Source organism: Sinohyriopsis cumingii, chromosome 7 (assembly GCF_028554795.1).
Source record: "Sinohyriopsis cumingii isolate HCF-2022 chromosome 7, ASM2855479v2, whole genome shotgun sequence".
In the NCBI taxonomy this organism is placed as follows: domain Eukaryota; kingdom Metazoa; phylum Mollusca; class Bivalvia; order Unionida; family Unionidae; genus Sinohyriopsis; species Sinohyriopsis cumingii.
Window position 1 is genome coordinate 20,624,409 of NC_142967.1, and position 27,439 is coordinate 20,651,847.

General features: G+C 34.1%; 1 protein-coding gene across 1 annotated transcript in view; it reads right to left on the reverse strand.

Annotated features, from left to right (window-relative positions):
• Positions 1-27,439, reverse strand: part of LOC149794837 (peroxidase-like) — a 52,928-nt gene that overhangs the window by 18,744 nt on the left and 6,745 nt on the right. Inside the window, exons 2-8 of the mRNA XM_089963720.1 lie at positions 25,113-25,254; positions 21,471-21,598; positions 18,793-18,975; positions 18,355-18,412; positions 9,359-9,465; positions 6,479-6,580; positions 5,608-5,709 (exon numbers count right to left, since the gene is read on the reverse strand). Of these exons, the coding sequence (XP_089819846.1) occupies positions 5,608-5,709; positions 6,479-6,580; positions 9,359-9,465; positions 18,355-18,412; positions 18,793-18,975; positions 21,471-21,598; positions 25,113-25,254 (822 nt within the window). The remainder of the gene's footprint in view (positions 1-5,607; positions 5,710-6,478; positions 6,581-9,358; positions 9,466-18,354; positions 18,413-18,792; positions 18,976-21,470; positions 21,599-25,112; positions 25,255-27,439) is intronic.

Here is a 27,439-nt window from a genome sequence, read left to right on the forward strand (position 1 = left end):
AAATAAATACCCTCATTAGATCAACTACTTCTACCTAAGGTTAAATAAAAATGACTATGGAGACGGAAAATACTGACCACGCTTTAAATCCGATGGCCACCGGAAACCAACAATGTCTGCAACCTTTTCTCGAGAACTAGTAAATGTTGTTCCCATTCAAGGAATAGAGTATGTAATCCAAATTAAGTAAAGCAAATGCGTACACACCCAAATATTTAAATTTAAAGGAGAATACAATAAATAAACATCATTTATAATCATACTGAAAATTGATACTAGTGATCGCTAGATGTTTCAGTTGGTGCGAGAGAGAGATAGAGAGAAAGAAAGAGAGAGAGGGAGGACAAACAGACCTTCGATAGAATGTAGCAGTCAACAACATTTCTTTCACGTAATCCGTTCAGTTGTACCCATCCAGAACAGCATTGCGTTATGACGTTTCTAGGATAGCAAATTAATCGTTGTCTTTTTGGAGATATTATCTAAGACCGATGGGACACAATACCCTTGCAGCATTACTGACAATAACACAACTGTAATCTTATAAAGCATATTTCTGGCTAATTTTTCCATAATGGTGTCTTCCTTTCTCGCTGATTATTGCATAATTCGTGCGGTTATATCAATATTTCGTTGTGGTCTGTGGCTAGATGAAATTAAATCTTCTTTAACAACCTTAGTTTTGACGACTGAAGAACGAGAATCATCCCATGTAAGCACGTGCGTCCGATGCTATAAGGCAGCGTGTTCCACTAGTTTAGGTTTCCTTCACAAAGTAATCGGCAAAAGAAGTGCTCCATAAAACGTTGAAATATGTTTTGTTTCCATTTTTATTGCATTGTGTTATTTATATAATACCACAGTATGAATGATCTGCAAATCTCTAAGCATGTAATAACAAGATAAATGGACTCGGTATAAAATAAATATAGGGCCATCGTTCATTTGGCATAGAATGTCCTGGCTAGGTTAAGCATCCTTAGCAACTTGCCCTCGGAATAATAATTTTTAATACTAAATCAATAGCCTATACCAATTGACCATAAATGAGTAAAATATTTACATTTGCCTTGTATTAAAAACACGTGTCCCCTTTCAGTGAAATATCTACCTAAGGCGATGGAAACGCAGAAACACTAACCACTTCATAGATATGATGGACAGCATATAAAACTCACTACCAAATAGACTTGATCTTCAATGGCTGTGCAATGATCGAACCAGCGCCAAAAGATGCTCACCTGACAACTACTGAATGAGTGGTTAATTAAATTTAATTATTTTCATTAAATAACTACGAAGAGAGAAGAAAATATGTCAACAGCATTTCGGGCCAAAATTATGGCATATGGTCATGACAACAACATTGACAGTATGTGAATTCAAACATTCAATTACATTCTACTTAATTTCTGATGACATCTAAGTTTACCATTTGCCCTATTAATATTAACATATTCCAATATTTCTTCACGGAGTACAACTGATCATCATTGTCGTAGAAAAATACGGAACTACAAGAACTTAACAAATGTGAGAAAGTAATATTAAATAGCAAGGAACCTCACAGGCAAGAAGTCATAAATGATGTTAAATAGAAAGGAACCCCACAATTAAGAAGTCGTAAAGTGATATTTTTAATAAGGAACCTCACAGGCACAAAGTCAAAAAAGTGATATTAAATAGCGACGAACCTCACAGGCAGAATGTCACAAAGTGATTTCATATAGTAAGTAACCTCACAGGCAGAACGTCTTAAAGTGATATTAAATAGCGAAGAACCTCACAGGCAGAAAGTCATAAAGTGATATTATAAAGAAAGGAACCTCACAGGCCGAGAGTCATAAAGTGATATGAAATATCAAGGAACCACACGCAGAAAGTAATCCAGTGATAATAAATAGCAAGAAACCTCACAAGCAGGAGGTGATGAAGGGATATTAAATAGTAAGGAAACTTACAGGCATAGAGTTATAAAGTGATATTAAATAACAAGAAACCCCACATGCAGAAAGTCATAAAGAGTTATTACAAAGGAACGAATCTCACAAGCTGCGAATCGTAAAGTGATGCTAAATATCAAGAAACCACCTAGGTGGAAAGTCATAAAGTGATATTAAAAAGCAAGGAACCTTACAGCCAGAGATTCATAAAGTGATATTAAAAAGCAGGGGAACTCACAATCAGAGAGTTATAAAGTTTAAAAAGTGATGTCGAAAAGCAAGGAACGTCATACGCAGAGAATCTTAAAGTGATTTTAAATGGCAAGGAATCACGCAGACAGAGACTGATAAGGTCATATATAATATCTAGAAACCAAACAGGCAGAGAATCATAAAGTAATATTATTTAGCATGGAAACACACAGGTAGAAAGTAATAAAGTGATATTCAATAGCATGTAACACTACATGTAGAAAGTCATATGGTGATACTAATTAGCAAGAAACCTCACATCAGAGAATCATTACGTGATATTAAATAGCAAGGAAACTCACCGGCGGTACGTCTGAAAGTGATATTTAAAACCAACGACCCGAACAGGCAGAGAGTCATAAAGAGATGTCAAAAAGCAAACAGCTAGACAGGCAGAGAGTAATATAGTGAAATTAAATGAAAAAGAACCTCACAGGCAGAGATTCATAAAGTAATATGAAATAGCGGGAACCTCAAATTTCAGAGAATCATAAAGTGGTACTAAATACCAAGGAACCATACAGGCAGAGAGTAAAAAGTGTTATAAAATAGTCAAGAACAACACAAGCAGAGAATCATAAAGTGATATTAAATGGCAAGAAACCTCAGACGCAGAAAATCATAAAGTGATCTTAAAAAGCAAGGAAACACACAGGCACAAAGTCATAAAGTGATATTAAAAAGGAAAGAACCTCACAGGCAGAGAATCATAAAGCGATATTAAATACCACTAAGCCTCACAGGCAGAGAGCCATCAATTTCATATTAAATAGCAAGGAAACCCACAGGCCGAAAGTCACGAAGTGATATTAAATAGCACGGACCTTCACAGGCCGAAAGTCACGAAGTGATAGCACGGACCCTCACAGGCCGAAAGTTATAAAGTGATTAGAAATAGTGATCTATTAAATAGCAAGGAGCTTCACAGACAGAGAGTCATAAAGCGATATTAAATATCAAGGAACCTTGCAAGCATACGGCATAAAGTGATTTTAAATAACAAGAAACTGTACAGGCATATAATCATACGTTGGTATTAAATCGCAAGTAGTCACAGAGGCAGATAATAATAAAGTAATATTAAATAGCAAAGAAACTAACAGGCAGATAATTTTAAAATGATATTAAAAAGCAAGGAACCTCAACGACAGAGAGTCATGAAGTGATATTAAAATTGCAAGGTACCAAACGGGCAATGAGTAATAAAGTGATTTTAAATGGCAAGGAACCTCACATGCATAATGTCATAAAGTGACGTTAAAGAGCAAAGAAACTCAGTGGCAGAGAGTCATACAGTGATTTTAAATAACATGAAACCACACAGGCAGAACGTTATCAAGTGATATTAAATATCAATGAACCAAAAAGGCAGAAAGTCTTAGACTGATATTAAATATCAAGGAACCACATAGGCAGAAAGGAATAAAGTTATATTAAATAGCAAGGAAATTCACAGGCAGAGAATCATAACATGATAATAAATAGCAAGGAACCACACAGGCAGAGAGTAATAAAGTTGTATTAAATATCAAGAACTACACAGGCAGAGAATAATAATGTGATATTAAATGGCAAATAAAACAGGCATTGAGTCATAAAGTGATTTCAAATGGTGAAGACTCCAACAAGCAGAAAGTCACAAAGTGATGTTAAATTACAAAGACACTCAGAGGCAGAGAGCCATAAGATGATTTTCTAATGCAAGGACCCACATATGCAGAAGGTCATCAAGTGATATTAAGTATCAATTATCCATACAGGCAGAAATTCATAGAGTGATATTAAACAGCAAAGAACCACACCGGCAGAGAGTCATAAAGTGATATCAAATAGCATGAAACCTCACAGTCAGACGTCATAAAGTGATATTAAATAGCATGAAACCTCACAGTCAGACGTTATAAAGTAATATTAAATAGCAAGGAATCTCACAGGCAGAAAGTAATAAAGTGATGTTTAATAGCAAAGAATCTTACAGACAGAAAGTCATAAAATTATTTTAAAAAGTAAAGAACCCCATAAACTATATTAAATAACGAGGAACATCAGAGGCAGACACTTACAATGTGATATTAAATAGCAAGGAATCTCACAGGCAGAAATCTTTAAAGTGATATTAAATATCAGGAAGTGATACTAATTAGCAAGAAACCTCACAGGCGGGACGTCATGAAGTGATATTAAGTACCAAAGTATCCCACACACCGAAAGCTTTAATGTGATATTAAATAGAAATGAACCTCATAGGCCGAAAGTCATTAACTGGTATTAAACAGCAAGGAACTTACAGGCATAAAATCATAAAGTGATATTAAATAGCAAGGAACATACAGGCCGAAAGTCATAAAGTAATATTAAATAGCAAGGAACTTACAGGCATAAAGTCATAAAGTCATATTAAATAGCAAGGAACTTACAGGCCGAAAGTCATAAAGTAATATTAAATAGCAAGGAACTTACAGGCATAAAGTCATAAGGTGGTGTTAAATAGCAAGGAACCTGACGGCATAAGTCATAAAGTGGTATTAAATAGCAAGGAACGAACCTGACAGGCATAAAGTCATAAAGTGATATTAAATAGCAAGGAACTTACAGGCCGAAAGTCGTAAAGTAATATTAAGTAGCAAGGAACTTACAGGCATAAAGTCATAAAGTGATATTAAATAGCAAGGAACTTACAGGCCGAAAGTCATAAAGTAATATTAAATAGCAAGGAACCTGACAGGCATAAAGTCATAAAGTGATATTAGAAAGCAAGGCGCTTACAGGCAGAAAGTCATAAATGTATATTAAATAGCAAGGAACCTGACAGGCAGAAAGTCATAAAGTGATATTAAATAGCAAGGAACCTGACAGGCAGAAAGTCATAAAGTGATTTGAAATAGCAAGGAACCATACAGGCAGAAAGTCATAACGTGATTCTGAACAGCAAGGAACCGCACAGGCAGGAAGTCATAAAGTGATTCGAAATAGCAAGGAACCACACAAGCAGAAAGTCATAGTTCGATTTGAAACCGTGGCGGCAAGGAACCACGTAAACAAAGAGGTGTAAGAATACCTATAATGGTCTTAGCGTTCTGTTATTTACACTATCCTCCGAATCCTTTCGGTAAAACGGTGTGGAGAAAAACTAGTCGCTTGTAGTTTGGAAACAGATAAAATAAAACAGCTAGAAATATAAACACATTTGCGTTCGCAGAGGTACAATCTACTCATTATTATTGACGTTCCGTACTGTAATAAAAGTTGTAAGCTGCAATTACACCAATTCTATATTTAAATTGCAACCTACTAATTTTTTTCTTTGGTGTATAGACACAAAATGTATGTATGTATGCATGTATGTATGTAGACAAAAACTATAACCCAATCCAGTATATACATCACAAAGCCTACATACGGTCCTACTGACCTGATTTCATGCAGTAATGCTCTTCAGATTCCACCTGACAACTTCGCGTGTCACTGGAGCCAGGTGGAGGAAATAGACCATTCGGAGTCATTCGTAACATCCCTAAAGTAGAAACGTTGCATCATTCAATAAGGAAGCATGGTTAATCCGGTAGTTTTGGAGCGTGAACATCTTGTCGGATTGCTCAGGGGTCAGAAAAAGGCAGTTTTGATTAGATTGGTTGAGTAAAAACAATGTGTAGATTTGATAAAAATTTAGCTTACCAAATCCTTTTATATTTGATCGATTTATCCACATATTCTCTATACTAAATATGGTCATAATCCAGTATATTTGCATTTAAAATATATTTTAAATCCACAGAAATTCAAGCTTGGTGCAATTAGATAAACAAATAGTTGTGTAAGTGCTTAAACAACGACGCAAATTTTAATTGTTATTAAAAAGAACAAATCATTGTCGAGAAAAAGAGAGCGGTGTTCTTTTGCACAAACAATCTCTAATATATATATAATCGAGTACACACTTGCAGTTGTAATATATCATTCATGGGTTATAGGGTACACGTTATGAACTGCAATATATATATATATATATATATATATATATATATATATATATATATATATATATATATATATATATATATATATATATATATATAACCAGGTACACTTCATAAACTATAACATATTTAATCGGGTACACATTCAAACTTAATTTACAAGAACTAGATTCCCCTCCATATTCTGCTAGTATCACTACTTATCATAATACTACTACTGTTACCAGGTATTTATTATAGGTATTACTAATAGTAATAGTAGTGGTAGTAGTAGTATCATTAATATTGATATCAAAAAGTGTCAACCTCTTTCAAAAGCACGAATGGTCTTGCTGTCCTCTGGTGTTTGGCCGTAGAGAAAAGATGCATCGAGGAAGGAAGTCGCTTGGTTCACCTGATTTCTATAACCTAAAATGTTCATTTAACAAGAATAACAGTGTTACTATAGAAAAGTATCATGAGCTAATGCGAGAAAAATGCATTAAAAAGAGTTGTTAATCTGTTCCTAATTTCATTATTTCAATCCAACTTTTTAAAGACATTTCATTACCTATGCACTAAGAATTGAACAAAATATTTAGATCTGTGCTGAAAACGAATCAACAACAAATTTTGTAGACTGATATATCTCATCTGGTTCGTCGGTACACAATTAAAATATCATGGCATACCCACATGTGGAGGAATTCACTGATAAGGTGTCATGACAACACATAAATGGTGACGAAGAAACCATGTTACACGTAATTTAAAAACTAATAAAATAACAATAAAATGAAATATTCAATAAAGCATGCAGATTTCATTCATTTCACTTCTATATGCCTTTTGAATGTGGTAATATCAAATATATGGTTATTGCTGGCTTTGCGGTTGCTCTTGAGAGAGCTTCGATTTTTGTAGCCAGTGAAGTCTATTATTTGTCTGGAATAATGATTCTTGTTAGGCCTTTAGTTCGTTCCATATAGCACCGTTAATTTTATCCGATCTGTAGCTCAGAAACGTTTTTGTTCAGCGGTTTAAATCTAGCAAAAAGTATCTAATTCGTTTCACACGAAATATTTAAAACTAATTAGCTACATTTAATGACGCTGACCTGAAAATGTATTAAGTTACAGATAGGATTAAAGTCAGCATACTGTGTGTAGTTTCTAGCATGATATCAAATAGTTCAACTTGGTGTGCACGTGTACAAGTTATTTTGTATAGAGTGTTATCAAAGCTTGAAAGACCTTAAGATGCTTTTTGAGTGAATTATTTTCTTATTTTTATATGTTGTTTTTGTTGATGTGTGATTTTGTATAAACTCCGTCAGGCATTACAAACGATAACAGAGGTTCCTTTTTGATAAAAGTAGTTCCTAGTTCGGGGACACCATAACTGAGACGACCGGACTGTGACAACCAGACTGAGATAAGTAAAGTAAGGATAGCAAAACAAATAAGAAAATGCCGTCTGATATAGCTGCACACATAAAAAATTTCCAGTCGCTGGTTACGACAATATGTTTTATCTTATGTCACTTGTTTCGGCTCGAATAAACAGTAACACAAAAAAGAGTAAAAACGACAAGCTTTGAAAAAATACAGTAATTTATTTCCCTAGAAAAATTCTGTAAAAAGGAAAAAATGTGAAATTACGGTTTTATAGAATCAAATCCAAAAATAATCCAAGAATAATCCAAGAATAAAATTTTAGTAGTCCTAATAACATACTGTTCTACTGATTTCACGTTCGAATCCCGACGAAGAATCCAAGATGGAAGGCGATGACGTATGCTGCAATCTGTAGTGTTGAAATCTACAATACCTTGTAGAAACAAGAATTATCACTCCGGTTTCTGATAGCTGAATAAACTTTTATAAAATACTGTCCTTGTTCCACAATATTACATGAGCACATGCATTTTCCAGAAAAATAACAGAATTAATCATTTTGAATCCAAGTAATTTGAAATAACTCCAACCAAGTAATTTGAAAATAACTCTAAACAGCACAACATAAAAATAACAGTTTAACAGCCCAGCTTTTACTGAGATTAATTCTCCAAAACATGGGTCATATGGTCTATCTAAAATGTAAACATGGGGTCACGTGATCATCTTCTGGAAGGTTATAGAAGCAAGTACTTGTTACAGATTACGTTTACCCAGTGTGACCCTGATGAAAACCAATCATTTTTACTCTAAGAAATAAAAAATATATTTTTTTTTACATCTTAAAGACAAATTCCCATCATGACTTTGGAAACAACAAATCGTTTTAAAATAAAATAAAACTTGTTTACGAAGGTTACTACAAATTATAAAACAAGGTCATGCTTTAGATCAACTCCTGGTGTTTATAAACTAACAGTCAAGGTCAAACTATTTTCTAAAAAAAGTATCATCTCTAGTGAACAAATTTACATTACAATATCATGTAATAAAAAATAACTTTTTTTTTAAAACTGACAAACAATTAAATTGAAATAAATATATATTAAATCAGATATAATTAAATCAAATATACATAACATTTATATCTACTGTGCTTGAGAATCCACCATGATGTCAGCGTTGAACATTTAACATAAAATATTTCACATATTGGCTTTTGAGTACACTCATACAATCTCAGCACCTGTAAACCCCTTTCCTAAATCCACGTCCAATCAAAACTATAAATCTCTTGTGTATCTCTGTAGACACGATACATTTCATGTCAGACTTGAAACGTGTGTCTAAAGAGCAGATTTTATCAGCTACTTGAAGTAAATTACTGCTAGTTTCTTTTTATGGTAAGTATTTTGCATTAAAGCCGCTGTTTTGCACATTCTGTCGATCAACAATAAGTCCTAACCCTTGTATACACAAGCGGAAATTGTACAATGCTCTCTTGCTTGATATACGATTCCCAGATTACAGTCATGTAATTTTGTTACTCCGACGTCAACAGTTCAGTAGGTTCGAAGTTCTGTCTTTTATTATAGTCAAATTTTCATGCATGATGTTTAGAATGACGGTCTTATAAGAATATAATACCCCTTAGTAAATGCAAAGAAACGGCCCACTATTTTGCATTCTGTAATAGTAGTTCAATGCAATGCGCTTAAATAAAAAAATACTGTATTTTCAACCTGCAGGTTAAATGACAAAATACCGTAGCCATCAGAGAGTGAATAGTCAGGAAGTTACGTGGTCTTACCGAATCTGCACAAATCATCTCTCGCAGGTAGATTGCGCACAAAGTTCATACAGTCATTTGGGAAATGCAAATCACCTTTCGGAATATAAATTGGAAAACATTCAGGTCTAGGAAAAGAGAAAAAGAACATTAAGGCAAATAAGCATTAACAGGAAATAAAGTATATTATATATATATATATATATATATATATATATATATATATATATAGAGAGAGAGAGAGAGAGAGAGAGAGAGAGAGAGAGAGAGAGAGAGAGAGAGAAAGAAGGAGAGAGAGAGAGAAAGAAGGAGAGAGAGAGAGAAAGAGTATTGTCAATACAAGTTCAATCCACATGTAGATAGAAGTAAATGCAGGATCAATTGATATATGGGGACAAATCACAACACTATATATTGAGATATAGGCTGAAATCAATACAGGATCAATCTATATATTAATATAAGTCAACACAGGATCAATATATATATATATATATATATATATATATATATATATATATATATATATATATATATATATATATATATATATATATATAGAGAGAGAGAGAGAGAGAGAGAGAGAGAGAGAGAGAGAGAGACAGACAGACAGACAGACAGACAGACAGAGAGACAGACAGACAGACATAAGTCAATTGGGGATCGATCGATAAATATTTAGCTAGATGTCAATACAGCATCAATCAATATATAGACAAAAATCAATATGAGATTAATCGATATCTACAAAGGTTCAAACAGATGTCTGCATATGTAAATAACGTATAGATACGGAGAACAACTTTTATCGAGTACTTTAAATTCACACATCATAAACGCGACATAAAATGTAAACACTAGCATTTATATGACTGTATTTTCAAAACAAAACAAGGTTATTTGATATCAAAATAAGACCAGCATTTATCAAAAGTTTTCTATAAAGGCAACTTCATAGTTAATTTCGTCTTTCATGTTATGTGTTAAGACATGAGTAACGATCCATCTTTATGGCGATGTATACAGAGATTTAAAGCGGCAATGAGTAACTAAAACCTGAAATGATGTTTTTTTTGATGAATTATTTGAATCAGATATTCGGTCAGAAACTCTTTTAAATCTGACTACTTGACGGCGAATTTGACGCTTTGATCGTGAGAAAAAATCATACATTAAGTAAAAAAATTGACGCTTTGATCGTGAGAAAAACTCAGTAAGTCGAAAATTTGAATCACTCATTTACTGTTATGATATTTTGTCAAAAACACGTTATAATTCTTCTAGAGTTACCTACAGAAAAACGGAACAATATTGTAGACGTGGCAAGCTTGTCTTAGTGAAATGGTAACTACTAAATTAAATTACAATTGATCATAGCTGTTAAAATTCCAGAATTGCCTTAATGGTATCATGACCATTGCCTCTATTTGCTAGAATTCCATTAGTGATGTCATGACCACTACATAAATCGTCTTTAATTCCCTTAGTGGTGTTATGACCACTACCTCTATTGTCTAGAATCCCCTTAGTGGTGTTATGACCACTACCTCTATTTGCTAGAATTCCATTAGTGATGTCATGACCACTACATAAATCATCTTTAATTCCCTTAGTGGTGTTATGACCACTACCTCTAATGTCTAGAATCCCCTTAGTGGTGTCATGACCACTACCTCTATTGTCTAGAATCCTCTTAGTGGTGCTGTCATGACCACTACCTCTAATGTCTAGAATCCTCTTAGTGGTGTCATGACCACTACCTCTATTGTCTAGATTTTCCTTACTGGTTTCATCACCACTACTTCTATTGTATAGAATTCCCATACTGGTGTCATTATCACTACCTCTATCGTCTAGAATTCCCTTATTGGTGTTATGACTACTACGTGTATTGTCTAGATTTCTCTTACTGGTGTCATCACCGCTAGATCTATTGTCGAGAATTTCATTAGTGATGTTATGACCAATACGTCTTTCGTCCAGAATTCCATTATTGATGGTATGGCCACTACATCTATTGTTATTTATATTTAATTTAATTTTTTGTTTGTTTGGTTTTAAAATATTATTCCATTATATGCTATGGTAATGTAACAATGCAGGCTGGATTTGACTTTGTCCAAAATTGGGTTCAATTCTGCTTGACGTGGTTAATTTTTTTAAATTTCATTTTGTGTCTTAAAATTTCATTTTGTGTAAACAACCTATACATGGCTAAAAAAATTATATGTGTATGGGCTTAATATCAGGATCATAATTAATAGAAGAAGTAAATATGTTTAGTTGGGTCTAGGTCTTGGAATTTCCTAAGTGAATTATACATAATCCATGTTATTGCTTAGTAAACATCGGTGTAATTCTAGAATGATATTTACCATTAGTAATTTTTTATTATTATAGAAAATGCTAATTTTGATCTGAGGTCAAGTAGAGAACTCAGTATATTGTAAATGTGATGACTTTTCATTCGAGCTTTAACATCTAGCACTTTCAAGTTGTACATTATATGTTGTGACCTGTAGCTTTGGCTGGATTCTTTTTGTTCAAATTATCGAATTCGAAGTGATTTTCTCTACAAATACAAAAGCACTCTGATAACATTCTTGGATAAAGACATTTACTGGAATCCAGACAGAATTCAAACCTGGAATTATGTTACTGTGATTCAATAGAAGACTACTGACACATCAGCACTCTATAAGCTATAAGAGACACGTCATCGCCTTCAGTTTTTGTATTTATTCGGGACTTGTAATGAGTTTTATTCAGGACTTTAAATTATTAGGTCTTGTGTCTGTAATGTTTGGAATAATTTGCGATTTAATTCGCAATACCGAAAATTTATTTCTCTTTTTCACTTTTTATTCTAGGGATATAAATTATATTTGTTAAATTTTACGAAGCGTGCTATCTTTCGTTCTTTTCCGTTACTTATTTTAAGAGCATAGACTCGTAACACAAAATTGGGCGCTCGTCCCTGTGATAACAATTTCGCTAAAATATTTCAAAACACTTTTTTTTTAAAATTTTTGTTTCACCTTTTTTGACATTTTCTAAATTCTAGGTATTATTGCACATTTTAAATCTTTATAGAAGCAAACAAGCTTTTTGCAACGTCATCTAAAGTGGAGATCTTTATTTCAAATCCTACCCAGGAACAGTTAGACTCTTTGAAGAAAGATTAATTCGTTCGGCTTGCCAGATAAATGATCTTTCTGAGGCAAACGCTTTAATGATGCAAGAAATCAAAATTATTTTGGTCCAATATTTGGTGGAAAAGAGTGTTGTGGATAAAAGTGCATTGGATTTGATTAGTAAACCTTTATCAGATTCTAGCCTAAAAGTAAAGAAATAATAATCAAAATACAAGATGGAATTAGAGTTAAGAATACTTGATCTTCAGAACGAGAAAGAAGAACAACAAATGCAATTGAAGAAAGAGGAAAAACAAATATAAATGCAATTAGATGAAGATAAAAGAAAGAGGAAAATGCAATTGGGGAAAGAGGAGAAGCAAAAGCAATTAGATAAAGAGGAAGGAGAGAGGAAAATGTAGTTGGAGAAAGAGGAAAGGAGAAACAAATGCAAATGCAATTGAAGAAAGAGGAGCAACAGAGACAAATGCAAATGCAAAGAAGAAAGAGAAGAAAGGGAATATCAGTTTAGATTAAAAGAATCAGAGCTGACAAGTGAAAAGCACAACCCCACTTTACATACAAGTTCAAGTTTTGATGTTGCTAAGAATATTAGGCTAGTACCCCTTTTAGAGAAAAAGAAGTAGATAAACATTTTCCTCATTTTGAAAATATTGCAGAAAATTTGAAATGGTCACGAGAACATTGGACTCTATTATTACAAAGTGCACTCTTTGGCAAATTCCGAGACATCTATGCTTCTCTGTCAGTACAGCAATATGCTGGCTATGATCTGGATAAGGAATGAATCTTAAAAGGTTATGAGTTAGTCCCTGAGGGTGATCAACTAAAATGTAGGAACTATGAAGAAGAAGAAACTGGACAAACTCATGTCGGATTTGCAAGAGATAAAGAGCAGTTATTTGATAGGTGGTGCTTAGCCAAGAAAGTTGACCAAGATTATACATATCTCAGACAACTCATATTTCTTGAAGAGTTCAAGAACTGTGTCCATATTGACGTTAAGACTTATCTTGATGAGTACAAGGTCGACAGTTTAGAAAATGTTGCTCGTACAGCTAACGAGTATTCCGTACCTCATAAAGTTTATTTTGTCGGTAAGTCTTCCACTCAGCACTCTTTACTTGTAAAAATATATTTCAGCCTAAAAGGAGCCGTTCCAAATCTCAATCTGGCACAGCTTTTATAAATCAAGTTTTTGATAAGATTGATCGGAAGTAATTATCTCTTCGTTGGTGTACCTATGGCAAGAAGAAAGTATACGTTATTTCTGATTTCTACAAATTGAAAAATTAGCAATAAAATCAAGACAGACCTATTCCAGATGTACTTTTATCTATGAGGTCAAGGTCACATTCGTGTATTGAAAGCAATACCTTTTTGGGTCCAATAAACCCCAATCTAATTTTAATATGGAGAATTATGAACCATTCCTGTCAAAGGGTTCCATATTACGCATTGGCCAATAATATCCCTATTAACAATTAAAGGGACCCATGAGCTTCTCGTGATCTTTTATTATCAGGTACTTCGCGTGTTTCTGAGAAGTCTTCTTCTAATGAGTGTTCTTATTCAGGAAGTTCCTCTCCAATGTGTAATTTATCATCAGACTTAGCCTCAGGACTCGTGACAGTCGGAACAATGTCCTCTTTCTCCATTGACGGCATTCAGTTATTACATGGCAGTGACCTAGCTGGATGTAAGGGTGTGGTTAATCCACTTGTAATTGACAAGCCTTGTTTCGATCAGAAAGTCGATCCTATTAAACAGGAAATCCCTGATTTATACCAAGCTTGTGCAGTCACTAAAGCTATGACAAAGAACGCTCTTGAGAATGATATTGAACAGGACATTAATCCTTTAACTGACACACGTCTTGGTCAGGCTTTTGATGAAGTCACTTTTACTCCTTGTTTGGATCAATCAGTGGGTATTGATCACAATGATCCTCTTTTAACTACTCGTTCTCTTTATTGTAATAAGGGTAACAAGCAACAATCACTTGTCTTCAAACAAGAAAAAAGATCCTGAGATCTCCCGTTTGTTTCAAATGGCCATAAGTGAAACTGAAGCTACTAAAGTGCCTGTCTGTTATTTTATCAACAATGGGATTCTTATGAGAAAATAGACCTCCCAAGGTACTAGCTGGTGATGAGTGGTCAGTGAACTATCAAATAGTAGTTCTAAAATCATTCAGACAGAAAAGTCTTGGTCTGGCCCACGAAACTCCTTTTGCTGGTCATTTAGAGATTAATAAAACTTATCACAAGATCTTGAATCACTTCTATTGGCCCACAATTAAAAGTGATGTTTGCGAATACTTCAGATCTTGTCACACTTGTCATTTAACACAGTAATGGTAGATTTTGATTTTCCGTTACCTAAGACAAAGTCAGGCATCCAATACTAGTTGATTATAATGTGTGTGTCAACTAGATTCCCTGAGGCGAATCCTTTGAGGAGTCTTAAAAGTAAAACAATAATAAAATCTTTGATAAAGGATTTTTTTTACTCAACTTTGCCTTCGAAAATCTGTCCAATCTGATGAAGAGTCAAATTTTATGTCTGGAAGTTTCCAGCCAATTATGCATGGATTAAGCATCCATCAGTTTAAATCAAAAAGTGAAATTAAAGTACGACATAGCTGTAATGGAGCAAACTTTTCAGTCTGGAGATAGATTTCTATCTCTCATGTTCATTCCTCAAAACTTTCTTCGGATTACAAAGTTATGAAGAAAATGAATGAGTTAAATTTGTATAATAGTACTTCTGGAATGCAAATGTATTAAAGGAGTACCAGTAATTTGATAGAGATTGCCAGGTTAATAATGCAAATTATTTAGTTACACATGTCAAACACACTGAGGATTTAAGCGATGGAATGCAATCGGACTGTAATGATTTGGGAGTAACACATTTTTAGAATTCATAAATTATGAATAATCTGGACCAGAAACTCTTACATTTACAGCAACAGGAAAAGAATGAACTGAAACAGTTTTTGCTTGAATATGAACGCTTATTTCCAAATGTTCCTCCAAGAACAAATATAATCTACCATAACATTGAAATGGTAAATTCCACACCTGTAAAACAACACCCATACAGAACGAACCCTCTCAAACAGGAATATTTGAAAAAAGAAATTCAGTATTTGCTGGAAAATGATTTGATTGAGTCGAGTAAAAGTGACTAGAATTCACCATGTATGCTTGTTCCAAAACCAGATGATACGTTCCACATGTGCACCGATTATAGACGGGTGAACAGTGTCACTGAAAGAAATTAATTTAAATGACCAAGAATCAATGACAACATTGATAAAATTGGAAATGCAAAGTATGTCACCAAATTTGACCTTCAGAAAGGATTTTGGCAAATTCCACTGACGGAAAGGGCACAGGAAATTTCGGCATTCGTGACTCTAGATGGACTTATCAATATAAAGTGATGCCGTTTTGGATGAAAGGTTCGCCTAGTACTTTTCAACGTTTGAGGAAGATGAGTTCATCTGGTCTAGATAATTGTGACGCTTACATCGATGATGGCATCATCTACAGCGACACCTGAAAAGATCATTTAGCGACAATTCGGAAATTCTTTGATAGACTCACTCATGCAAACTTGATAATTAATTTATCTAAAGGTGAGTTGTCCGTGCTTGTGTAACATTTCTAGAATATAGTGTGGGGTACGGAAAAGTTAAACCAACAGATGTTAAGATCAAGCCTATCTCTGAAACCCCTGTGCCTATCAGAAAAAGGCAACTGATGAGATTTTTGGGTATAGCTGTATACTATCGGACATTTTGTTCCAATTTTTCTTTAATTGCTGAACCCCTGACAAATATCATGAGCATGAAAACCAAGTTTTATTGGTCCGATAAATGTAAGGAGGCTGGCTTTTGATAAGTTAAAGGTCATATATAAGAGTGCACCAGTTCTTACAGCTCCAAATTTCAGTCAATCCTTTCAACTGTCTGTTGATGCAAGTGATCTTGATGTTGGAGCAGTATTGATTCAAGATAACAAAAAATGGTGTAGATAGTCCCGTGTTTAATTTTTCTTTTCTAAGAAATTAAATGAGCACCAGAGAGATTATTCCGCAATCGAGAAGGAATGTTTGGCTTTGATATTGGCATTAGAACACCTTCAAGTCTACATTAGTTCAGCTTCTCCTCCGATTATAGTGTTTAGTGATCACAACCCTCTTACTTTCATCGGCAAGACGAAAAAGATAACTCAGAGATTATTAATGTGCAGTTTGATGGTGCTGGGATATCATATTGACATCAGGTACGTTATGGGAAAAGACAATTTAATAGCAGATACACTTTCGCGTGTATAGAAATAAATTGTTTCATGCATACTATGTGTCATTTATAAGATTGCACATATTTTTCTACCACATGTATATTTGACTTAGAGTGAAAAGCTTTATTGCGTAAACTTTCTTTTTCTCTATGAGGGGAGTTGCTATGTATATTTAATTTATTTGTTTTTTTCTTAGTTTTAATTTTTTAAACTTTCATTACATGCTATTGCTATGTAACATTGTATGCTCGATTTGACCTAGTCCAAAACTGAGTTCATTTCTACTTGACCTGATTATTTCTTTTGTTATTTCATTTTATGCAAACAACTTACACATTGCTAAATTATTCTCTCTGTGTATGGACTTATTATCAGGATCGTAATTAATAGAAGAAGTAAATATGTTTTTTGGGTCTAAGTTTTCGAATTTCTTATGTGAATTACACATAATCCAGGTCATTGTTTTGTAAACATCTGGATCATTCTAGAAGGTTATCTTCCATTAGTCATATTTTTCTTTCAGAAAATGCTAATTGTGATCTGATGTCAAGTAGAGAACTATATATATATATATTCTAACAGTGATAACTTTTCATTTGAACTTTAGCATCTAGCACTTCCAAGTTGTGTATTAAATGTTGAGACCAGTAGTTTTGGGCTGGATTCCTATTGGTTGAAATTCTAGAATAAAATAATTCACTGGAATCGATACTGAATTCAAAACTAGAATTATATTACTGTGATTCAACAAAAAACTGTTGACACATCAGCACTCTATAAACTATAATAGTCACGTCATCGCCTTCAGTTTTTAGATTTCTTTGGGAGTTGTACTGAGTATTATTCAGGACTTAAATTATTCGGACTTGTGTCTGTAATTATTGGAATAAATTGTGATTAATTCACAATACCGTAAGTCACATTTTCTCATTTTCACTTTGTATTCTATGGAAATAAGCTATATTTGCTATAGTTGACAAAACTTGTCGTCATTCACCGTTTTGGTTATTTTAAGAACATAGACTCGTAGCACTAGATTGCACTCAGTGATGTCATGACCACTACCACTATCGTCTTTACTTCCCTTAGTGGTGTCATGACCACTACCACTATCGTCTTTACTTCCCTTAGTGGTGTCATGACCACTACCACTATCGTCTAGATTTCCCTTAGTAGTGTCATGACCACTACTTCTATCATCTAGAATTCATTTCTTGGCATCATGACCACTCCCTCTATTGTTTATAATTCCCTCAATGACATCATGACCACTACCTCTGTTGTCTAGAATTCCTTTACTGATATCATCACCAATACCTTCATTGTCTAGAATCCCTTTAGTGTGCATTACGACCACTACCTCTATTGACAAGTACGAAGTGTCTGAACCAATATTAACCAAATTAGAGGCTTGTGACGATTTGCGACAGTGTTGCTTAAATTCTAGACACAAAAAAAACGACGAAAACGCTTTACAATTTGTTACTTTTATCACAGATTATGAAGTATTTGATGTACGTATAAATATATTAAAATGTAAGAATGGTACCTTTTCTCCAACAGTTTTTCAGAAATATTACAGCACATTATGGAGGAATCGCCAGCCCCTGGAAGAAAGAAGGGTGAAATAAAATTCATAGAAATAACACATATAGTTGCTGTAAGAAAAATTTGTATTTTTTATTTCTTCTGTTGAAAACCGTTCTTTTTCCGTCATCCTAACCAGCCTGACCTCATGTATAATTTAAAAAGTATTACGGATTATACCTGTACAAAATATCTTGCTAATTGAGAGAGAGAGAGAGAGAGAGAGAGAGAGAGACAGACAGACAGACAGAAGTGCTATCCATGTATCGTACAGGAGAAAATACATTGTTTAACTGTCTGAAAGGTAACTTATCTGCCCTTATCTTGCGCATGTGAAAATGTGTACAGAATGGACTCTTTAGTACAGATTAAAAGCTTTAACTCGAATAAGGCGGTATACCTTTCAATCCGGCGGTATCCACGACATCGTGGTCAACCATTTGACCCCATTGCATGACGTATAAACTGAGGTCCCTTTCCCTTAGAGGGCAGCAGGGATCTTGTCTATGAACAATATTGCTGACCATCCGGGCACTTGGGAGAGGGTGTCCGTCCACACTTAATTGGCGAGGTATGGATACACCTTTAGAAAGAAACATTACAGTAGTGGTGGTGGTGATGGAGGTATTTGGAAAAAGAAGGAGGAGAAGGGAACGCTATTCCATTCCAGAAAAGCTTTAAACCAAAGTATGTCTCAAACAGCATGCGAGGCGAATTGTACAAACACGAGAAGAAAACTTGTATTTGACGGGAAAAAACAACAGATGACCTACTGTAATTTGGTGGAATTTAGCATATTTGGAGATATTTTTTATAGAGAGAAACATATGATGAATAGTTGAAAAGTCATAAGGTCTTGAAGACTGTAGCTTAGTATTCATGGTGGTATACTGGAAACGCTAAAATATCGTCAGAGGAGTTTGACTCTTAACTTTACTTTTTGTACGCGTATACAGAGGCAACATGAGTCTGAAAATAAATACGCTTCCTGATATTACGCTTTCTCACCTATGTTATACGGAACTGCGTTGAACGTATCCAGCGTTCTAAGTATCAAACGTTCTAAGCATCAAGCATTGTATGTATCAAGCATTCTCACTATCACGCGTTCTAATTATCAGGCGTTCTAAGTATCAAGCACTCTAAGTATCAAGTGTGTCATAAGAGGATTATAGAAAGGCATATTGCAGACACTTTCTACCACATGAATGCTAAATGTAAGGGAAGGATGACGTGTAACAAATTAAATTGACAAATGGGTTTAGGTTCCGAATTAAGTCTTTAGGGTAAGGTGTTTAGTGTCCCTGGCTTGAAGCATAATTGATTTTTTATTAGAATCCATTTTGTTAACGGTTACACGGATGGATGAAGCAAGGTGAATTGGAGTTTTAACATCGTAAAACGCCTAAGATAAGTCTATGTAGAGAACATTGTTGCACAGTTTTGAAATAAGTGTCACAAAATGAAGATTTCCAGAAATCGTTATTAATAAGAGCGGAATAAAGAGAATTATTTTAACTTTGATGTGCGAGTATTAATAACGGTAGTTAGATAAATTTAATCATGAATAACAAAGCTACATTCAATCGTTTAAGTATTCTCCCTCAGAAAATTAATCAGTCAAGTTTCTTAGCTCCGAGGAAAAATTCTCATTAAAATTGTCAAAGGGACGGGTATCTAGAAGCTTGATGGACACCGAAACGTAAAGGTATAGAGAGGTTATGCTACGTAGATGCGACATAATCTAAAAAGCATAAGGAATTTGTACTAATATCTTGCAATTTACGTGATAAGAGTTCGCAATTATTTGCTTGAATTTATTTATTTTAAATTAATCCATCAATTGTCTCTGATGAGTTCTGAAGTTAATTCTTTAAATTCTTTAGTTTTGAATGGTATATGACTCGTTCATTCTAAGAATTCCATACGATATTTTGTTGAAAGAATCTTGAAATAATTGTTTAATTTATTCGTTGCTATGGAACGCGAATCGCGTAGTTTAGCAATTGATATTACTATGTCTGGATATGTTATGCAAATGAATTGTTAGTTGGCAAATATTGTAGTTAAAACACGAAATGAATTTCATTGATTCATTGGTATAAAAAGATGTGAATGATTTTAGCCGAGAAATCGAGCGCCTTCCGGTTGAAGAATTAACCCAGTCAATGATCTGTAATTCATAGCAGGGTGTGCGGTTTATTGTGTCTAGCTTATGTTAGATCAGTTAAGGATACTAAATAGTCAGTTTGGGAGAGACTTTAATCTTCAGTTACTAGTGTTTGTATTCATATATCAGTCTGCGGACTGACCCATATCAGCCTTCGTTTCTGTTAATTACGATATGACGATATCTGACGTAAAATTTGTTTGACTCTTGAAAAAGAAAGCTGACAAATATTTAGATTGTCTAGTGTTTATTTTAAAAGGTAAATGGTTCCATATATACACTTATAGTGTTGGCAAAGGGAACACAGCATTGAATTACGGTTGATGACCTGGAAGCCAGAAGAAGCAGGAGAGAGAGAAAGAGAAATGTATATGTGGACTCCAACCTGCCACCAATGTTGAGTTTAGAGTGACCGGCAAACAACCAGTAATGCAAGCATGCTGGATGATTAAGTTTGACCGTTCACTTGATTTCATGATGGAATTTGTCTTATCCGTATACAAAGAAAGACTAATGCATTTGTATATACCTGGTAATTATTTCTATGTGAAGTGTATGCTTCAAATATCATATTCCGCTTTATTTTGTTTATATAACTGATTAAATTGTTACATTTTAATACTGGACCCGTGTTGTTCTATTCAATAATCTGCTTATATCTCTGTTTATTCCATCACATTCATATGTATTTTATTATTTTACCTGGCAATACCACCATGGTCAATCATCCTTCAACAGAACAAACACCACTTAGCATTATTATTTCCCCTATATTATTACTATTATTATTATTATTATTATTATTATTATTATTATTATTATTATTAGTAACAGCAGCAGTGGCAGTAGTAGTAGTAGTAACAACAATAGCAGCAGTGCAATACATCAATCTATTTTAAAGGTCTCACCATCCAGGTATGCTGGAGGTAGAAATCTCCCCTCCGCTCTGCCCGCCATCCCCCAAAGTGGAAATTTTAGATTGTTGCATTCCCCAGTCAACCTTCTATATCGTTCTCCGGGAAAACATTTGACGGTCCTAGGTGTACATCTCAATCTTATCAACTTGAGCCAGATATCAACAATTCTCGGACAGGCCGCAAGTTTTTCGATGGATGCGTCGAAACTTAAATGCGAAGAAGAGTAACATGTGAGAGCACTGAAAAAATAACTTTTGAAATTTCAGCAGGTCCGATTATTATACATATTTACAACACCTGTGGTTCTAACCACTGCGATGATACGTAAGCTAAATTTATTAGACATGCGTTAAAACATTTGACCGTGAAATTATTAACATACATGATTGTTATTTCTATATTTTTTGCCGGTGTTCTCAATGTATCGACAGAGAGAATGGTTAGTTCTGTCTGTGTTCTCAGTTCTTGGATCCATTATCTTTCTTGGTAGTAAATGGGTTTTGGATGAGACTTATAATGTGAAGACGAAGGTTTAGTTTACATTAACCCAGGATATCTTACCACGGTATTAATAATGTTATTATACTGTGTGTTCTGACAAAGGTATCAGTTCCAGTTTACGAGAACACTATTAATTTTGGGTGGTGGGCATTCCATAAGTACTAGGTCTACATCTCAGAAGGAAGACATAATAACGACTGATTACTAATATGTATGAGAGACAGAGAAAGAGATGACATTCTTGATACAAGAAATGACACTTTTAAGCTCGGCTACTGGAACCCATGGTGACGAAATGTACTGACAATTTTGATGATAATGGAAGAACATTTAAATGACAATAAAATCAATATTTAAGTGCCTAATATATTCAATAACCGACTTGGAAGACAGCTCAATTTATATAGAAAAACAATTAAAATACACTCGATACATTTCAAACAGGCATAACCGACTTTGATGTGCAGGCATATTTGTCAACCAATTCAGCATTTAACAATGTATTTCAGAAAGATAAAAACATAAATAAAAATTAATTAAACAACCAAACTCAAAGGACTTTTAACTCTTTCTATATTTAAGACCCCAGTCAAATAAAACATCGGAACACAATTTTGCAATAAAAGAATTCCAATTTATGATAAGAATGGTTCAGCAAAAGCTGGCAAAGAAATCCAATTTAGGATAAGAATGGTTCAGCAAACACTGGTAAAAATGACCAGTAGATATTTCAGAATTCGGAAAGGAAATATTGTGTGTTGGTCAAGATGATTCCCTGATACTCACTTTGCCTTTCATGTCCATATTATGACGTCATTATATCAGTGATGTCAACACTTATGAAATGAAACTAAATGTATTTGCTAGATGTAAACATTCTGGAATGGGCTCAGGTTTTGCTTCATCACACTAACCCTGTTTAATATCTGCAAAACTATGTGTAGTTCCAGTCTTTCCAGGCTGAGATGTCTGTTGAGTTTAGTATATGATGTATATCTATATTGTGAGTTTAATTTTTGTCCTTGATTGTAGATTGTAACATCTGTAAACAATATATTACGTAGCTATTATTTGTCCATGACTGTAGATTTTGTTGTAAGATAATGATTCTATAAATAGTTTGTTTACTTGCTTTTGGTTTCCTGGCCCAGCCTTGATAATCAACGTCTTTTAAGGTAATTTTCGACTAGTCTGATAGAGTATTGCAACATATGTCACGTGGGAGATGTATTGCGACATATCATGTGGGAGGAATTGTGATATAGTTGTAATAGAGTAATGACGATGTTTATAAGAAGAAAAGTGAACAATATTTCATATTCCAATTTCTACTGTTATTTTATGTTCAGTTCGCTTCGCTTAGTTCTGATTTGAGGATACGTTAATTAAATTGTTTTTCAAATACATCAAGAATATTGGCACTTCAGAACATTCAAGGAATTGATACATAAGCACATTCAAGACCTGGAATTAATTTATGGAACACTCCATTCTTTGGACTTGTGATGGAACGTTTGAATTATGTTGGACTTAATTCACAATACTGTAGCTTCCTCTTAAATTTTCATCATTTTGTGCTTAAAATTTATAATTATTTGTCAAATTCTACACAACGTGTTTCATTTGCTAAAACTAAAACCAGAGCAAAAGCTTTGATAAATTTCTTTACACGTTTAAGCTGTACAAAATCTGTTCAATTTGATCAAGGGTACATTTTTGTGTAAATGAGGATGTTCATTTACAGTTGTTCTTTTTGGTTAGGATATCAGTTCAGGAATCAGTAGAGTTTATTCCTTTTGTACTAGTAGTAACACACTGCCCATGGACTATTAAGGTTTTTAAAAAATAAACGTTTTTCGACAGAAGGTCTAGCGACTAATCTTGTTGATTCTGTGTCTGATTTCAAATGTCAGGTGGAGTTTAACATTGCAGGAATACAGCATTAACATTAGGCACATTAAGGGCGAAGATTTTAACAGGCTTTCTCACGTGTATAGAAGTACTATATTGCTTTATTTTGCACATATTTGGTGTCATTTATAATATATCTTCTTATGTAATTTTGACTAGTATGTTATCATATGTATATTTCAATAATCTGTAAAAGGGCTCCGTTTTTCTTTATGATTTGAGATGTTATTTATATGTGTGTTGTGTGTGTAATTATTGCCTATGATTGTAGATTGCAATGATGATGTATAAAAAACAAATTACACATCCAGCTTTTGTCAGTGATTGTAGTCGGATTATAAACGCAGCCTTGAGTTAATTTTCTATTGGTTTGATTCAGTATTGCGGGATACATAACGTGCAGATGTATTGTGACACATATCACGTGGGAATAAAATGCGAAAGAGCCTAATAAAGTCTTGGAGTTGTGTATAAGGAGATAATTGACTAATTATTCTTATTTCAGTGTCTGTTGTTATTTGACGTATTTGCGTAATTTAATTAATAGTTCTTGCTATCATGGTTTGATACCGGTCTTTCTGTTCTCAAATGTGTCTTTTTCCTTTGCAGCAGTTTTGAATATCTCTTCGCGCACTTGTAATACACAACACAATGGAGAATGTTACTTTGGGCACAAAGATAATATTTTAATGGAAAATAGATTCATGCAGAGTATTGTCTTTTGATCAATGAACTGGAAATGTGCATAAAACATGCATATCACGTGCCCTCGTTTAAGATAAAATGTCTTTGTTTTCCACGACTTATTTGATGATTGAACCTGTATAAAGAATATATTCTGAACGTTTCTTACTTGACGGCTGTACTTTTCTGAATGTATTTGGAACATATTAAACACCTGTAAATATGTCCCATCCCCAAACGTCTGTATCTCGGCTAAATGCGTAGCATAGGGCGTTATGGTACATTTTATGCCATGTGAAATACGTAAAATAACTAATTTTAGCCAGTATAATTTACCCAATATTTTTTTCCGGAATTTCACTGAACGATCTCATGAAATTTTAATGCCGCAAATTAAAAAGCTTAAATATCAGCACGAATCAACCTAAGCTCTGAAAAAATACGTCGCTGCTTTGTGAATGTCGCTTTCTGACATTACAATAGTTCGTAGCTGTGACAACAGGACAGGTTACAGTATAAAATGCACATAACACATACCTTCTGGTCAGTTCTGTAGTTGAGAAATCAATGATGATTCCTGTATCAATATCTGGAACTGTGCCATGTTTCAGTTGCTTGAAAGCAGCATAATGCTGATGGTAGGTCCATGCTGGTGTCGTTGCCGGTGCTTCATCTACTCCTATTAAATGAGAAGGAATAGACTAGATTAAAATGCAAATAAACTAAGGGCATTCGCATAGTAAGTTTCAACGTAAATGGATTATAGAGGATGGCGTCAGGACACATCTATCATACAGATAATGTAGCCCAAATTTCACTTAAGTTCAGCTTTATAAATTTAAGTAATACGTTATCTTGCAATTTTACATTTCGCAGAAGCCATTGTGGTCAAGAAACTGTAATTTGTAGAGACGAAAATGATGATGCACTTCTCTATGTCTCTCCTGCAACGACATGTGGAAATTTTAGAATGATATGCCAAGATGAAATGTTAGGACCGCCACTGACATAAAATCAAAGCGTCAAATGGTTATGTCTTTCCATTTTAGTTATTCTAACAGGTTTGGTGTAGTTTCACATGGTTTTGTCTTTCCTTTCTAGTTATTCTAAACGATTTAGTGTAGTTCCACATAGTTTTGTATTTCCATTTTAGTTATTTTAACAGGTTTAGTGAAGATTTCGGGACCTATGCAGGATGGTAAAAATTAAGTCGAACACCGGGAGAGAGAGAGAGAGAGAAGGGGGGGGGGAGAGATTTATGGCCTGTAGAAATGTTAATTAAAGCAGACTAATGACTTAGATCAACTGTAAATATATTCGAATAGTTGAATTACCTCTTGTTGGTTAGTCATTTTGTTTAGTTTCTGAGTCATAGTTATTTACATGCGCCGGTACTTGAATAACGGAGCGTTCAGTGTTTTTAGTGCTCTACTTTCTTCATTAAAGCCATCTTTCATTTTAAAATCATAATAATGTCTTATACTGATTTGATAAATGTGAATTAAAATAAGAAAACAACCAGCTAATCAATATGCCAAGGTGATTGTGAATAGCTACAAAAGGCACAGAACTACAACTTGTAGCGGACACACACGGCAGTGATGTGAGTTCATTCAGTCACTCGGTCAATACTTATTTGCATGTAGTCAGTCTGTTCAAGGAGCGAATGTAATAAAAAATAAAATATATGTATAGTATGTACGCTGTATCAATGATACGTCAAGCCACGTTTATTTTTAATGAAGAATTTATTCATCTCGAGGTATATCACTGATACACCTTATATACTATAGACATGTATGTATGTATGTATGTATGTATGTATGTATGTATGTATGTATGTAACATGTTTTTTAAAGTGTTGGTATAAAGCACATGTGTCAAACTCAAGGCCCGCGGGCCACATCAGGCCCGGCGTACAATTAATCCGGCCCGAGAGAGAATTTTAGGCAAAAATATTTTTTAATGGCCCTGCGATATAAAGTGCAAATCAAATTCCCTAATTAGCAGCCTTGCCAAACATCCAGCTCTGACAAATTGGCATAAGAGCGAAAATGGGTATGCCAATAATTTTTTATTATTAAAACTTTTTTCTGTTTTAATTTATATTAATGTTTAAAAAAGGTTTAATTTTCCGCTTATTGAATGTTTATCCTGTTCGGCCCGCAACCTTACGTGTGATTTGAGTTTTGGCCCGCTGAGCGATTGAGTTTGACACCCCTGGTATAAAGCAATATGATATACCAATACTGTTGTTGTATCAACTTATGATTCGTCCATGGCGCAATAATACACATACATAAAATTTCTTGGAACTGAATGCTGTCGGGTCTGTTCCCGTAGATCAATGATGAATTTCCACTCATTAATCATTAGTGACGTATGAAAATAACGATAAAAAGTAATAATAATCCCTGTTTTCTAAATGAATTTAATATGGTACACAATTTAATCGCAATCCTTTCTTTTTCCGTTTGCCCCTCCCCTCTCATGCACAAGGGACAAAATATGCAGAAATATGTAGTGAGAGAAAATTAAATTGGGCTGGATAAGAAACCTTGAAACAAAAATTTCACCAAGTATCGTTCTTCCTTACGGTATGTTTACATTTCCCTTGGGACCACTCTAAAGTGTTTATATGGGCAATGATGCATAAAATACAATTGTCGGTCGACACAGTAAGGTAAATGTAATGTACTTAAGGCTTTGTTCGTGTTTCTTAAACCTATTATAAGGTTCTAAAAATCGATCATTACTAATTAAATATGAAATTATCAAAGGCCGCCCCCTTCTCTCTCTCTCTCTCTCTCTCTCTCTCTCTCTCTCTCTCTCTGTGTGCTGACCATCGTATCAAGATAATAGCA